The sequence below is a fragment of the Phytophthora ramorum genome (genome assembly GCF_020800215.1).
Source record: "Phytophthora ramorum isolate Pr-102 chromosome Unknown Phyram_PR-102_s0020, whole genome shotgun sequence".
Lineage (NCBI taxonomy): Eukaryota > Oomycota > Peronosporomycetes > Peronosporales > Peronosporaceae > Phytophthora > Phytophthora ramorum.
Window position 1 is genome coordinate 971,596 of NW_027150666.1, and position 14,305 is coordinate 985,900.

Below are 14,305 nucleotides of genomic sequence, written 5' to 3' on the forward strand. Positions count from 1 at the left end.
CATTTCGAACGATGTGGCATTTGCTGGCTTCTCCATATGTTGACATTACGGTGTCAGGTAATGCAGAGACCCAACCACCAAGAACTCGAACGTCAGATTGACAATTACATCAGAGAGCTGGGAGAAGAAACGGAGATCCAGTATCTGCAATACATACAAGTTTGTTTTGCCGTCGGCGTGCAGCTAGTAAAGAGAAAGAAAAAAACGGTAGAATCAGTTCACTTCCTCAAGGCAGACGCGATAACACCTTTCAATTGTGTAACATTCTCGTTGAAATCAGCATCAAATAGGGATGCCATTCTCTCTATTCAAGATGCCTACTGCGCCCTTCATAGCACCACTGATGTCGTTGCGAGTGTCCGTCTGTCATGCGCTGAGACGGTAGATCGCAACGCTGTGACAGATGGTAGTACTCCCGCCTCATGTGATCTTGCTGAGTCTGAAGCTCATGGAGTCGAGCAAGTATATGCGTTCGCACCAGACGCACCACCCCACCTGCACAGGTCCTCGTTTCGTGGCCGAATCCTGCGTTGCTTCAAACGGTAGGTCTATCAGTCTTTCTGATGTTGAAGGTAGCGCCGCTTGCACTAGTGTAGTCATAATCTGTACCGACGAGAGCTCAGTCAACGTGTCTGGTGGATAGATAAGTCCGGCCTTGTGTGGCTGAGAGGGGAGCGTGGCTATTGTCTCAGGCGAGAGCTTGGTCGTCACATCCGGAGAAGCGGACATCATCGATGTTGGACTAGGCGTGTCTTCAGGCTGAGCCAGTCGCGGCCATTTTTTGGATTAGGGCATCTTGCTGTCGTGGCTGAGTTGATCCGATAAAGCCTGGCTTGGGGCAAGGTAGCTCAGGCGAAAGTAGGCAGCGCGGTTCTTTGTACGACCAATTTTTCTATAGTGCTCCCTAGTTTGGGGCGCAATGGGTTTTGAAGACTGCGATGCTAAGATTGTGCTCACCAGTTGTTGCGAGATGCGCAGCAGCTGCGTTTACTTTTTACTTTCTCCTCGATACTAATAGGCGGAACCCTACCCAGCGGTGATAATCCTACCTTTGTCAGTGGCACTAGACCAGCTCTGTACTATCAAACCGTCCCCGCTAATGACGCCATCTGGCTCGTTTAGTGGTATGGTTTGGCATACTCGTGGAGAGAAATAAAATTCTTTTCGTTGTGCTTTCTCGTAACACGGAAAGACCCTCTTTGAGTGTTCCTCACAAACGTGCATCCCCGAGCCAAAAATGGATCCTCAAAAACTCTCAAACTTAAACAACGGCTCAAACGAGGAAACGCTCACTTATGCAGAGAAGGACGCGATCATCACCTGCGCGAGCTACGACCCTCTCGGGCGGTGCGCCTCGTCAGGGATGGTTAATCTTGTCCTTGTTGCTGCAATCTGTCGCAGGAACTGGCGCACGGTCAGCCGCGTTTGGAGATCCAGACCAGACATCCCCACAGCAGACACATCCGTGCCGTCCACCTTGTACACAATTCCTGGTGGGGAGTCTCCTGTGCACGAGACTCCAGCTCCAGCGCCTCACGTCGACGGACCAGAGGACCAACCCGACTGAATTGAACCAAGCGTTAAGGATTCGCTCGTGGTGCCCGCCATTGATTCATCGCGTGGCTGCTCCATGGACTGCTTTCGGGATATTTGCAGTAATACAAGCACGGGCATGTACTGTACCCCCGGTAATTGTGCACGCTCCGGGCGCTCTTCGATGAGCGTATACGAGTTTCGCGATCTGAAACTTGTCAGCACCAGGTTTGGTTGTGGAGTATAATCAACAAGTTTTGCCCCTGTGGGCTGTGTTATAGGTGAATACACTGGTATTCTTACCCCATATGACTACAACAAGGACCCGGACATGATCAGCGAGTATGCATTGCAATTGCAAACAAGAGCATCGATATATCGTTGCAAAAGAGTGTGGGGGCCTAGTTCGTTTTGTCAGCCACTCTTATGCACTAAACTGCATATTTAGTCGCTGGAGCACGCTATCAGAAATTCACGAAAGTGTTTGTCGTTGTCATTAAGCCGATTCCTGCCGGTGCCGACGTCACCATGACGAGCTTTGGTTCACATTTGCTTGTGGACACTCAAAATGCAAGACCAAAGCGACAGCGTCAAAATAGATTATGTTACTGGTTACAAATAGGTTACAACACATTTACTGACTAATGCATTCAATTTTTATATTTATTAGCCAATCAACTAACAAGATATCCACTCTCAAAGCTGCATTTATGACAATTCGGCGTAATTACACCACTGACGCTATCCATACGTTTTTTATATATCCAATCAACAAGAATTCAATCGTCTGCATATCGCTTATCGCTTCTGGTGGATCACACACGGCACTTGTGCAACGAGAATGCGAGCTCACAACGCAGTCTAGTTGTTTGCAATGCAGTTTGGTAAAAACACAGAGAGACGTGAACACATGTCTAATCAAGCAAAATTGGAAATGGATGACAAATGGTTGCGTGGAAGAGGTGGTATGCGAAAAGTATGGCTGAACTTAACCAACGAAGAACGTACCAGCCGCGTGCAGCAGTGTCCTGATTCACCGTTCCCGTCCGAAACGTTCGGAATACCGGATGAGCGATGTAAACCAAGTCGAAAGACGGCCACACGTATTTAGCTGCCTTCATTCACAGCGGACACCGAATGCTCAGAGATGGAGAGACCAGGCAGAGCTGAAGGTCTTCATCTGCAGAACTGTCTTGCTCGTCTCGGTAAGGCGCGCTCAACGTATCACAAAACGGGTATGACGGAAGAACTTCTACGCGTTCATACAGCATACAACCAAGGTAACATGTCGTCGCTGCTACACGCGGTTGTATCAATATGCACTTTTACACGCGCGGTCTCCAGATTGAAGACAAGAGAGCAAGCGTATGCGGCAGTAGTCATCCATCTGACGGACGCCATTGCTGGACCGCTCGGAGTTACCAGCTCTGATCCCGAACCTGTGTCAGCTGAAGAGAGGACAAGTCCAGAAGTAGCAGCTGCCAGAATCGCAAAAGCTGAGCTCCTGTACAGGAACGCAGCTGACGGCGGTTATGAAGTATGGACTACAAAAAAACAAAAAGGCGACCCCGATGCACCGATTCTAGAGGAGAACCAAAGATTATTTGCCAAGCCACCAGGTATACCACCGCAGAGCAACTACCTTGACGATGTGTTGACAGTGTGAAATAGGAGAAAGCCGATAAACGTATAGGAAAATTAGAGCGCGATGGATTTACAGAACTACTTATTTTCTTCCCAATCGTGCACACAGTGGCCTTGGATGGAAAAATCTAGTACTTCAGCAAAGATGGGTACGGATCCGTGAACACAACACACGTCGTGGGTTGGCATATCATGATTTTGTGTGATCAGCTTCACGATGTCAATACCAGCAGCTTGCAGAGGTAGGGCAGATGCCAACTCGACCCAGTCTATGCGTTTCGGATTCTTCAAGAGGCTTTGGGCAGCAAATGCTGTTTGGAAGGTGTGGGTTCTTTGGAATCTGGGTTGTTTGGAAGGTGTGGGTTGCTTGGAGGGCCTGGTGTGATGTGTTTGTGAATTAACCGAGCTGGTTCAAAGTCATTGCAACCGGCAGCTGCAATGGCTGCACAACTTTTGCTGCCACTGGCAGCAATGTACGTGCAGGCTACTATTGGACGAAAGCGATGCTGTCGGCTGGTGCTTCATTGGATAAAGCTAAGTGGCACAAGTACCGACTTCTACCTCCCCCCAACAGTGTGAATGACACCAGCGCACAACTTAAAGGCACTCGTTATTTTCCCCGAGTGGTTAACACGAGACAGGACAGTTGTGTCCCGGTTCAGAGAACGAAAGAACCTGAGAATTCATCGCATGATGAGTCCTACATTACATGCGTATACCGGATAATCTTTGGAGGCTTTGAGACGGCCAAGCGCCAAAGTGCGGCGCTACCACAATAGCTACGAAACAAAGAGAAACTTAGAAAGTTTGAATGTATCGAAAACATATATTGCTGGATGTAAATGCACATTCACAGGTGCCGATAGCGCAAGTACTGCAACTCCTTCTTACTCAGCAAGTTCATATTCTCTTCGCTAGCAAACAGTTCAAATGCTATCAGCATGTATATGCCGCAGTTGTAGCTGTCTATTTGCTCTCCGAGCTGGCTCACATACTGGCGGACTCGATATTGCTTTGACGCGAATTCTGGCAACAACAAAACCATCAAGGTTTTGGCAAGGGAACGAACACGAACGGCATAGCTTGACACCATCGGGTCGTGGATGCACACATCTTTCTGTGTAAGATCAATCATAATAGAGCACCAGTGATTTCTGCCACATATGACAGGAATCAATATCATCTCGTGTTTCGCTCCACCGAAAACGGCCTGCATGCTCTGGGCCAGCATGAAGCCGTTTAAAACGTTTCCAGCGATCGATGTGCCCATTTCGATGGTATATGCCATCTCTGCAAACAGCATCGACATCAGCATGTTCACGGTGCAGTCACCCAATGCAGTTCTTTCAACTAACTCTAGTGCTTCTGCCTGCAAATCCCATATTAGAAATTTTCTAAAACTACAGAGGACAAGGGAAGTTTACTGAAAGGAAAGAAGTGGGGTTGACTGGCTATATCAGGTTCGGGCTCGACTTGAAAAGCCTCGGGCGTTATTAAGGCAAGTCGATCGTGTCGATCCAACTCACTGCCTTGTCTACAAAGCCGCAGTCTTCTGCCATTTCTTCATGACTCCTCGCGCTGACGTAGAATAGATGCCAACACCGACAACCCCCACGCAACTAGCTGTTCGGCTCAGATTTGCCGTCCTGCATCTTTCTCTTTTTTCTGTAGAGCTGCTACTTTTCCATGACATCTCTTAATGAGGTCTGAGCGGAATATGCGCGTGATCGCATTGATAGGAGCCGGCAGTTTCGAGGCCGGCAACGCCGATATTTTGCGGGCAATCGGCGGCCTGGCTTTTTTTTGCTAGCTCGAACAACTTGAATCTGGTAAGAAGCGTTGCTGACGAGGTGTAAGTGGACTGACCGTTCACAGCAACTTGAACATTTTCAAGACTCATATTCAAAGCGAAGATGTCCGAATCGTCTGCCGCCATTGCAATAGTTTTGTTGCGAGAGGATTTCTTGGCTTTTGCTGTTTATTTCGATCGCCCCCGTGACCTCGGTGGCTTGTGACATCGAAATCGTATTCGTTTGCCGGTTTCAAGATTCGGTTTGTTCAACCGATCGTCACGTAAAGTCGAGCCCTCTTCGCCCGGCTGATTGCCAGCTGTGGCGAGGTCGATGAAACGTTTACCGCCCAGGGGGGTTCGTATAGCGCGCTCCAGGAATTCCTCCTCCAGGATTGAAGGGGAAGACTTGTAGGAGTCAACAAGTATCCAAGATCTCACCGCGAAGCGAGACCTTGGGTTCTTGGTGGCGTGGGTACCTTGCGGAATCCCTGTCGGCTCGTTTGTCTTTGACGAAACGGCCTTCACCGTGCTTGTGGCCTTGAAACTGTGCCGAGCGTACGTCCACTTCAGGATGCACTCTCAGCAGAAAGGCAGAGCGTAGTCTGGATTTTACACCCAGAGTATCGAAATCCAGGATGCACCTTTACCCAAGATGCACCCCAAATACCAATAGCCAACAAATACAGAGTTATATACAATACAAATAGCCGTCACTTATTCTTATTCGACCCTTGGACGGTGGGTCACTCGCTAGGCTCACTCGAGTCTACAATTCAGACACCTAGTCAGTCTGAACACTCGTATAAAACGCGCACCACTCTCAATTAAGAGAGAAACTATCAAATACTATAGTCAGTCGATACACACAGCAGTTAAACTATCACTTCGGGGGACAACTGCTAGTCAGTCACCTCGAATAGCAAGGGAATATGAAATGGGCAAACACCAGCACGCTAGCGACCCAACTAGGATATGAAATAGGTGGGTCAACCCAGGGTGCCGGAGCGCCTCTGGTCACCACCTAACTGGACTTGATGTTATGAGGTGGAGATGCCACAGACGACCCGTCCTTAATGGTCGCAGCGCCCCTTGTTGCATCGCGGTCGTAGTCTCGGGTCCTCCGGATTTCCGTCGGCAGGCTTGGCCGAATTCACTTGCGCAGTAAGGGGTAAAACAAACTCTGTTGTTGGCTGTAAGCCTTAAAGCTATCAATTCTTTCTAGATCTCGGCTCTGGGTGATTATCTTGATTTCACTATGGCTTGGGTCAAATTGTCTTCGCTTCAGTATGGTCTGGGTACATTGTCTTCGTAGCTTCAAAAGTGTCGACTCGACAGTTCTGTTGGTTCGTTGGCGGTAGTTCAATTGCGTTTCACTTGATGACGTACCACTGTCTTCGAAGTCAAATAGTCAGTGGTCAACCATCAAGATTCTGGTATTCTGGAGTCAGGATTTTGGAGTCAGGATTCAGGATTCAGGATGTACTTGACATCCAGACTCTTTGGGCTTCCAGCGCACGACGTGGGTGTTGGTAGTGGATGATCTTGGTTCAGTATCTTTAGTAGTCGCTCTGAACCACAGCAAGATGAGGTACAATCTGAGATACGTTCTCAACTGCACTTTCCGCCAGGCTTTAGGCACTCATCGTAAGGGAAAGTCCGGGGGCTGGACATAATGCGGGTTTGCAATCGTGGATTTGTACACATCCAGGATACACACTTCCAGCCAGTTGGGCCCATCTGTGGTTAGGCGTAAGATCTTTCCATAAATCAGTCGCACTCCATACGTCACCCGTGTCGCACGGGTACAGCCGAGTCACATTCTCCATTTCATCCAATAGTATCCATGCTCGAAAGTTTAGACCAGAGTCGCGACGGCGGTGCGTCACAGAAAAACCAGGAACACTTCGTGTCACAACTGTACACCAATTTCCCCCGAAGGATTTCCCGACTGGTTTCACGATTCGCTCGAGTGAGAGGGACTTGTGCAGACAATTGGTCAGCCGCCACTTGAGTTGACAAGAGTTGAGCAGATTGTTGTGACGAGTCGGATTGTAGCTCGATGTGGTGATCATCAGCCTCGGTAGAAACATGTTCGCTAGCAACCCCCGACTTTCTCACAGAAACAGACAGTAGCGAGTTTGAAGTCCTGCTGAATTCACCCTTCTTGATCTGACGTGCCATATCCTGCGTGTACGCCACCGCCTCGTGATACTGCGCCATACCAAGCCCGCCATAGTATCGCATATCTGACTTGCAATAGGCAACGCCTCGCGATACTTTCGATTCGAGTCCCAGGGGCGATTGGCTGCGGTTACACCGGTGGACTGCAAACGATTTGGGATACGCGGAGTTTTTCACACTCGATCGACGACTAACAGATGAAAGCAATCCCTAAGGGTTCAATAGTTGAGTCGGGGTTACCGTTTCCTTCCAACGCTTTTCTGCGGTAGAAGACGTGCCGGCATGGCAGCAAGCGCGCACTCATGAACAAACATGAGCACGTCCAGTTACGCTTGGAAATAGAGTATTTCGTGCTCATCGCATCCAGCGCGTCATCATGTATTGTGCCTTTCTGCCAAAACGCCTTCCGTTTTAAGGTCCTACGTAGGAGAGAGGTCTTACGAAAGCTCTCCTAACTGACCTGGTAATACTAAAAATTGCCTTAACCCTAATTTGAAAACAGGACTGTTCATTACGTGCACATGCACTCCAACCGCTTGTGTGTCGTGGGTGTGGCGGCCTCCCACCCGCTCAGTGGTGAAATATGACCTAAAACAAATTGAGTTTAAGAATGCAGACTGGGTTACTGGCTTGTACAATCTTGCTTAGCCCGACAGAAGCCAAATTGTCGTCGACATTTCCTGTCGTCTTGAAAGCAGGTACCAACGAAGACTTCGGGCGGAAACTCCTAGAACCTCAGACACAACAGTAATTTCAATGTTGTACATACTGTAAAACAATGCGCCGCGGATATCGGTTGAGTAGCCCATAGACGTTTGGATAATGCTAGGGGAGACCTTACGTAGGACGAAATGGCCGGTGGATTGTGGCCATTCGGTCTTTAGTTTGTAAAAAGGTACTCTTTAGCTCAAATCGAAGTCTTTCGTAAGACTTTTTTTTTACATTCATTGGATGATACTCGCGAAAATAATATGATTTGATTGGGTAAATATGTATTTTGTCGTGCCCAGCCATAAATCTGCGGTGGCAACTTGGCAAATCCTACCTATACACCTAACCCCTCTTGCTAGGACTACCTTTAGGTCAGATTGGCAATTTTACCTGAAAGGCACAATAACACGAGCACTCTAGTACTGTCAGCTCCTGTCTGTTTGTAGCTAATATTAGCCAATAGGAGTGCACCGTTGGCATGCGGGACTTACGTTTCCCAAGTCAATTCAGTGTCCGGATACTTTGTGGCTTACGGTACGGATTTTGGGATAAGGCAGGTTAAGAGGTGCGGGGACAGTTTAAGATGTCCTGGATGCTGTGTGGATCAAGTGGATGCTTTGGGGACTGCGTGCACGAAAGCAATTTTCAATTGAAAACGATTAAGAATTCGAACCGCACTCCATTACGTTTCGCTAGACTACAATAGCTGCTTGCCGTCCCAGAAGGTTTTGTACGAAAAGTACTCTCTCAGGCCGGGATTTTTTTCCCAGAGTGCTGACTTACTTGCCTGATCCTTCAGGTTCGCGCTGAGACCCTTAGCCTTGAAAAATTCATCAGGAGTGACCTTGTTCTGAAGCAAAACTATCCGAGTAGCCCTTCTTGATCAGCCCAGAAACCTTCCAGTCTCTTCTGTACTGGATCACTTTCTGGAACTGCTTTGCCAGCATTTGGCCCAGTTTTGAGTTTCTAGCCCACTTCACGGAGCTTTGAGTCCACGCCTTGAATTTCTCAGTAGCCCCCGATACCCCTCTTTCCTCGTTGGCAGAGTTGTCTTCCTCCTCGCCATTGGCTCGGAGCAGGCGTTTGCCGTCGACGTTCGTATGGGTAGCCTGATCCATGTCTAGGGAAGCCAACTTCGACAACTTGGAACCAACTGTGGGTGGCGAGAGAGCGTCACCGCTCGAAAGAAAGGCGAGCGTGACCACGAGCAAAAGCAAGCACTTGTGCATCATGACGACAGGCGAAGGGAGAAGAAAAGTCTTGAAGCTTTTGTCGGCGCGGCGCAGTTTGGAGAATGAAGAATCCCGTCTGGAGCCGGCGAACCACCCAGCCAGCCTCATGATGGCGAAGCTTACATTCTGGGCGCGTCTGATCCGTGGCTACTTAGTACATGCAATCACATTCGTAAACCCTCCATTCGCTTGGACATCCGGAAGGTTTTGGCTCAGCTGAGTTTTCGTTATCTAGGTTTTGTAACGGAGCGATCTTGAGATGCACGGACCAGAGCGAATCATGCGCTTTGTCTTCTGCACTAACAATACCAGTGCACAGTGTACAAGACAGGGGGTACTCCCTGTCTTGGTACATTCGAGCCACTCCAAATGCCATGCTCCAATGGAGCATTTCACCCCTTCCTCCCCAGCTTCACTCAGATCTTCAGATGTAGCGCGGGAAGATGGGGTAGGTTACGCTGGCTCGCTGATCAATTTGAGTCACACAATCAGTGATAACACGAACCGTGACACGCTAGAGGCACGGATGATAGCGTCTGTCAGTTCAGGATGCGTCAAAATAAACATAGCGATATCTACTGAGGTCTCTGCGCCGTCGAGCAAATCAATGAGCTTCTGAGGTGCAGCTTGGTCGCGAGAAAACCAGTAGTCTACAACTGTAGTTTGTAGTCTACTACACAGTATGTCCTGCTCCATGCGGTCAAAATACTCTACGGTCGACCCCCATCATCTTTGCGATGTCTTGAGCGATTGGGTTTGTGTGATGCTTAAGACCTCGTTTCAGCATTTCCACCACGAAACGCATGGGGTCCACCGATAGGGTTTACTTGAACTTCGACTCGTCTTGATTGGGCGTGGACGATGGAGTCGATCGTGCTGCAGGCGTGTCCCGTGCTTCGATGCCGTTGGGTAATTCTCTCCCTTTTCTGGTATCGCTTGCGAAGCTGGGACTTCTGATGGGGTTAGTCCGCCAACGGCGTTTCTTGGGCAGCGTACTTCCCAGTTCTGTAGGCATTCGGTATGACGCGTCGTGATGGAGTGTACATCCGAACGGTGGCGAGAGCGACGTTTTCCGCTGTTGGCACACTTGCGAGCGCGCCAACGTACTGGGGGTGGGTGGGGACGAACTGGCTGGTGGAGTACTGGGCAAGTGGAATTTCTCCGACTGGAGGAGGGACCGCGTTCGCTCCTGGACGTCGTGCAAGTTTCCCGTTTTTTTTTTTGAGACTCAACGACTATTAGTAGTTTTAGCAGTGCAGCGACAAAGGGGACACCACTTATACACTTTCGACTTGACTTGAAAACATACTTAAGGCATCGAGTCGTCCGGGCGCTTGATGATCACAGTCTTGTGCTCCAGATAGTTGCGCAGACCCAGCTCGCCGTTCTCGCGCCAATACCCGAGTCCTTGAAGCCGCCGAACGGCGTGTTGGCATCAAACACGTCGTAGCAGTTCACGTACACGGTACCCGTGCGGATACCGTTGGAGATCTTGATGGCGTTGTCGATGTTACTCGTCACGACACCGGCACCGAGGCCGTAGACCGAGTCGTTGGCGCGGTCGATCACCTCATCGATGGTCTTGAACTTGAGAATGGACATGACGGGGCCGAAGATCTCCTCGCGAGCGATGGTCATGTCGTCCGTCACGTCCGCAAACACGGTAGGCTCAATGAACCAGCCCTTGTTGCCGACGCGCTTGCCGCCGGTCAGCAGGCGGGCGCCCTCCTTCACACCCTCGTCAATGTAGCCCAGGATCTTCTCGAACTGGGTCTCGTCAATCTGCGAGCCCTGCTGGGTCTTGGGGTCGAACGGGTCGCCCACCACACGAGCACTAGCAGCCTCCACCGTGCGCTTGACGAACTCGTCGTAGATGCCTTCCTGCACGTATACGCGCGTGCCGGCAATGCAGCATTGGCCCTGGTTCAGGAACAGCCCCAGCTGCGACTGCTGGATGGCGAGGTCGATATCAGCATCGTCCAGGATGATGTTGGCCGACTTGCCGCCCAGCTCCAGGGTGATACGCTTGAGGTTGCTCACGTGCGAGGTGCGCATGATCTGGTAGCCCACCTCAGTGGAGCCCGTGAAGGCGACCTTGTCGACATCCGGGTGCTGTGCGAGGTGGCGGCCAGCAGTGGGGCCCACACCCGGCACAATGTTCACCACGCCCTTGGGGAAGCCAGCCTCCACAATGAGTTCACCGACACGCAGAGCTGACAGCGGCGTCTGCTCAGCGGGCTTGAGCACAATGGTGTTGCCGGCAGCGAGAGCAGGGCCCAGCTTCCACGCCATCATGAGCAGCGGGAAGTTCCACGGGATGATCTGCGCGCACACACCGACGGGCTCAGCCTTGCTGTAGCACAGGTACGGGCCCGAAATGGGGATGACGGCACCGTGGATCTTGTCGGGCCAGCCGGCGTAGTAGCGGTAGGTCTTGAGCACGAGGCCGAGGTCGGCCGCCTTGGCCTCAGAGCACGGCTTGCCGTTGTCGAGCGCCTCGAGCGCGGCGAGCTCGTCGATGTTCTCCTCAATGAGATCGGCGAGCTTGTGGATGAGGCGGCCACGGTCCGCGGGGGCCATGGTGCGCCACGGACCGTTGAAGGCCTCACGGGCTGCGACTACAGCGGCGTCAATGTCGGCAGTGCCAGCCTCGGCGACGTCCGTGATCTTGTCCTCCGTGCGGGGTTGAACGTCTCAAAGGTCTTGCCCGAGATGGACGGCACAAACTGTTGTTGATGAGCAGGTTGGTCTGCTTGACTGGCACGGGCGTGGAAAGTTGCGCGACAGGATAAGCGGCGAGGCCTTGGCGACGGTCGTGGCCGACTTGACGGCGAAGGCGCTGGCCTTGACGCGGGGAGCTTGACGCAGGAGCTGGCGCTGCATGGCAAAGGACCGGGGCTTGCGAGGTGGCAGCGAGCGAGCAAAATGCAGAATGAGCAGTTCCGCCGCGGTCGGGTGGAGCTCCTCGTCCCAGTTGGCAGCAACTTCAACCACGGCTGCCGAAGTGTCTTCGCTGTTGATTGACACGCTTTGAAAGCGCCAGCCTTGAAACGCAATGGCGGACCGAACTTCAATGTACATGCACTTGTAGGGCAGCAGTCAGCGCTCGTCGCGTGAAGACCGATGGGCATTTCGTAAGCTCTGCGGTTTACAAGTGCTGGGGAGGCAAATCCCCTTCTTGGCCGGCGACAGTGCAGCACGGCAAAGGACCGGCTTCAGGGGGTTGCAACTTACGACGTAAGCGTTGCGGTTTACACTTGCCGCTGGAGATGCTGTGGGATGCTGTCGACTGCACCTGGTTGAAGTTCCTGCGCCAATTTCACTAGACGCCCGGCGGCACTTCATCATTGCTTCGGCCACAATAGGGGGCGCTTCGATCCGCCTGCAGCAACGCTGCCGCCTCGATGGACTGTATCGGGTCACCCGGGCGAGCATTGTCGTTGCCGCACTAAAAACCTGGAGACGCCCACCGGAAAGTATCCGGTGCAAAGCGATTACATGACCGTTTCGTGCAACTTCAAGTGTCCTTCTTGATAGGCATGACTCGCCAGATTTGCAAGGGGGAGCTGCAAATTCGGTGTGTTTCTTGTACAAATGTGTAGCGCTCGGCTAAGCACAGCCAGCGCACAATGACAAACTTTGGTACACACAGAGGCAACGAGATCGATATAAAAAGAGGCACCTCCATTCAACTACGATGTTAAACCGAGCCGTAAAGCCGAAACAAATCTACACTCATGAGACTCGCCCGCGCCAAAGGCACAGGGCTGCACCACGACAGAAGATCCCGCTCGAGCTAAACGCCTTACAGACGGTCGTAGAAACGGTCAAGAGGGGGCACGTCCGGGGACAGACCCTTGCGGACACGCACGCCGTTCACCAGCTTGCCGGCCATGTTGCTGGTGTCCGTGGGGTCACCCTGGATGGCCTGGTAGTGGTCGAACACGCACTGCGGGAAGGCCTTGCCGCCCGTAGCCTGACGCAGGTCGGCGGTGAAACCGAACGACTCGTTGACAGGCAGGTAAGCCTTCAGCTGCATCATCGGGGTACCCGGGCGCTGCTCCTCGGCGAAGACGTGGCCACGACGACGGGTCAGCACACCGTACACGCCACCAACGGCGTCCTGGGGCACCTGGATGTCCACCAGGAAGATAGGCTCCATCAGAGCAGGCTCCGACACAAGCTGGCAAGCGTACACCACACGGCGGGTGGTGGGCAGGATCTGGCCCATACCACGGTGAATAGCATCAGCGTGGAGCACCACATCCAGCAGGTTCACGCGCATGCCGCGCACGGTCTCCTCGCAAAGCACACCGTCCTTGGTGGCCCAGTTGAATCCGCCAAGCACGGACTCCTTGATCTCGTTCAGGTACGACACACCCTTGGTGGCGTCCACGAACAGGTTGGCACCCGTGCCGTCCGGGCCGTAGCCCCAGATCTTACGGGCGTCAGTCACGTCCCAGCCGTGCTCGTCAGCAAGGTAACGGCCACGAAGCTTGAAGTCGTAACGGGGGCTCACCTCCTGCTTCTGGTCCTCAATCTCAGCGGTCAGCTCGTCGCCCAGAGGCAGGGCCTCGCAGAACAGACGGTTGTGCTTGTTAGGCGACTTGGACAGACACGTCTTGGACGAGTTGCCCGTGATCGTCTCACGGTACGACACAACAGGCTCCGAGATCTTGACCTCCGTGCCCATGAACTCCTCCTGCAGATCCTTCAGACAGATCTCAAGGTGGAGCTCGCCGGCACCGGCGATAATGTGCTCGCCCGACTCCTCCGTGTAACACAGGACCATGGGGTCAGACTTGGACAGACGCTTCATGCCCTCCACAAGCTTGGGCAGGTCCGAAGCGGTCTTGGGCTCAACGGCCACACGCACAACGGGCGACACGGAGAACTTCATGGTACGGATCGTGTGGCCCGTCTCGGACGTGGTGATCGTACCAGACTTCAGCAGGTACTGGTCCACACCCACCAGGGCGCACGTGTTACCGGCCGGGATGTCGGGGGTCTGCTCGACGTAACGGCCCATCATGATGACCGTACGCTGGATGTTCTTGACCCACAGGTCCGTCTTCTTGCCGGGCACGTAGTTGGGGCCGAGCATGCGCACCTTCTGGCCGGTGGCGATCTTACCGGCGAACACACGGCCGAAGGCGTAGAAACGGCCCTTGTCCGAGGTCGGCACCATCTTGGACACGTACATGACCAGAGG

The 14,305-nt window shown here is 52.3% G+C and overlaps 3 protein-coding genes across 3 annotated transcripts; all 3 read right to left on the bottom strand.

Moving 5' to 3' along the window:
* Nucleotides 1–8,694: 8,694 nt before the first annotated feature.
* KRP23_14309 (RxLR effector protein 207) lies at nucleotides 8,695–9,093 on the bottom strand (the record flags this gene model as incomplete). The annotated part of the gene is made up of 1 exon (XM_067885119.1): nucleotides 8,695–9,093. The coding sequence occupies one exon, from the start codon at nucleotides 9,091–9,093 to the stop codon at nucleotides 8,695–8,697; it is 399 nt and encodes a 132-aa protein (XP_067737867.1).
* Nucleotides 9,094–10,434: 1,341 nt separating this feature from the next.
* KRP23_14310 (Aldehyde dehydrogenase, mitochondrial) lies at nucleotides 10,435–11,673 on the bottom strand (the record flags this gene model as incomplete). Its single annotated transcript, XM_067885120.1, has 1 exon — nucleotides 10,435–11,673. One exon carries the CDS (start codon nucleotides 11,671–11,673, stop codon nucleotides 10,435–10,437), a length of 1,239 nt encoding a protein of 412 aa, XP_067737868.1.
* Nucleotides 11,674–12,898: 1,225 nt separating this feature from the next.
* KRP23_14311 (Elongation factor 2) lies at nucleotides 12,899–14,296 on the bottom strand (the record flags this gene model as incomplete). The annotated part of the gene is made up of 1 exon (XM_067885121.1): nucleotides 12,899–14,296. The coding sequence occupies one exon, from the start codon at nucleotides 14,294–14,296 to the stop codon at nucleotides 12,899–12,901; it is 1,398 nt and encodes a 465-aa protein (XP_067737869.1).
* Between the last annotated feature and the right edge of the window lie 9 nt (nucleotides 14,297–14,305).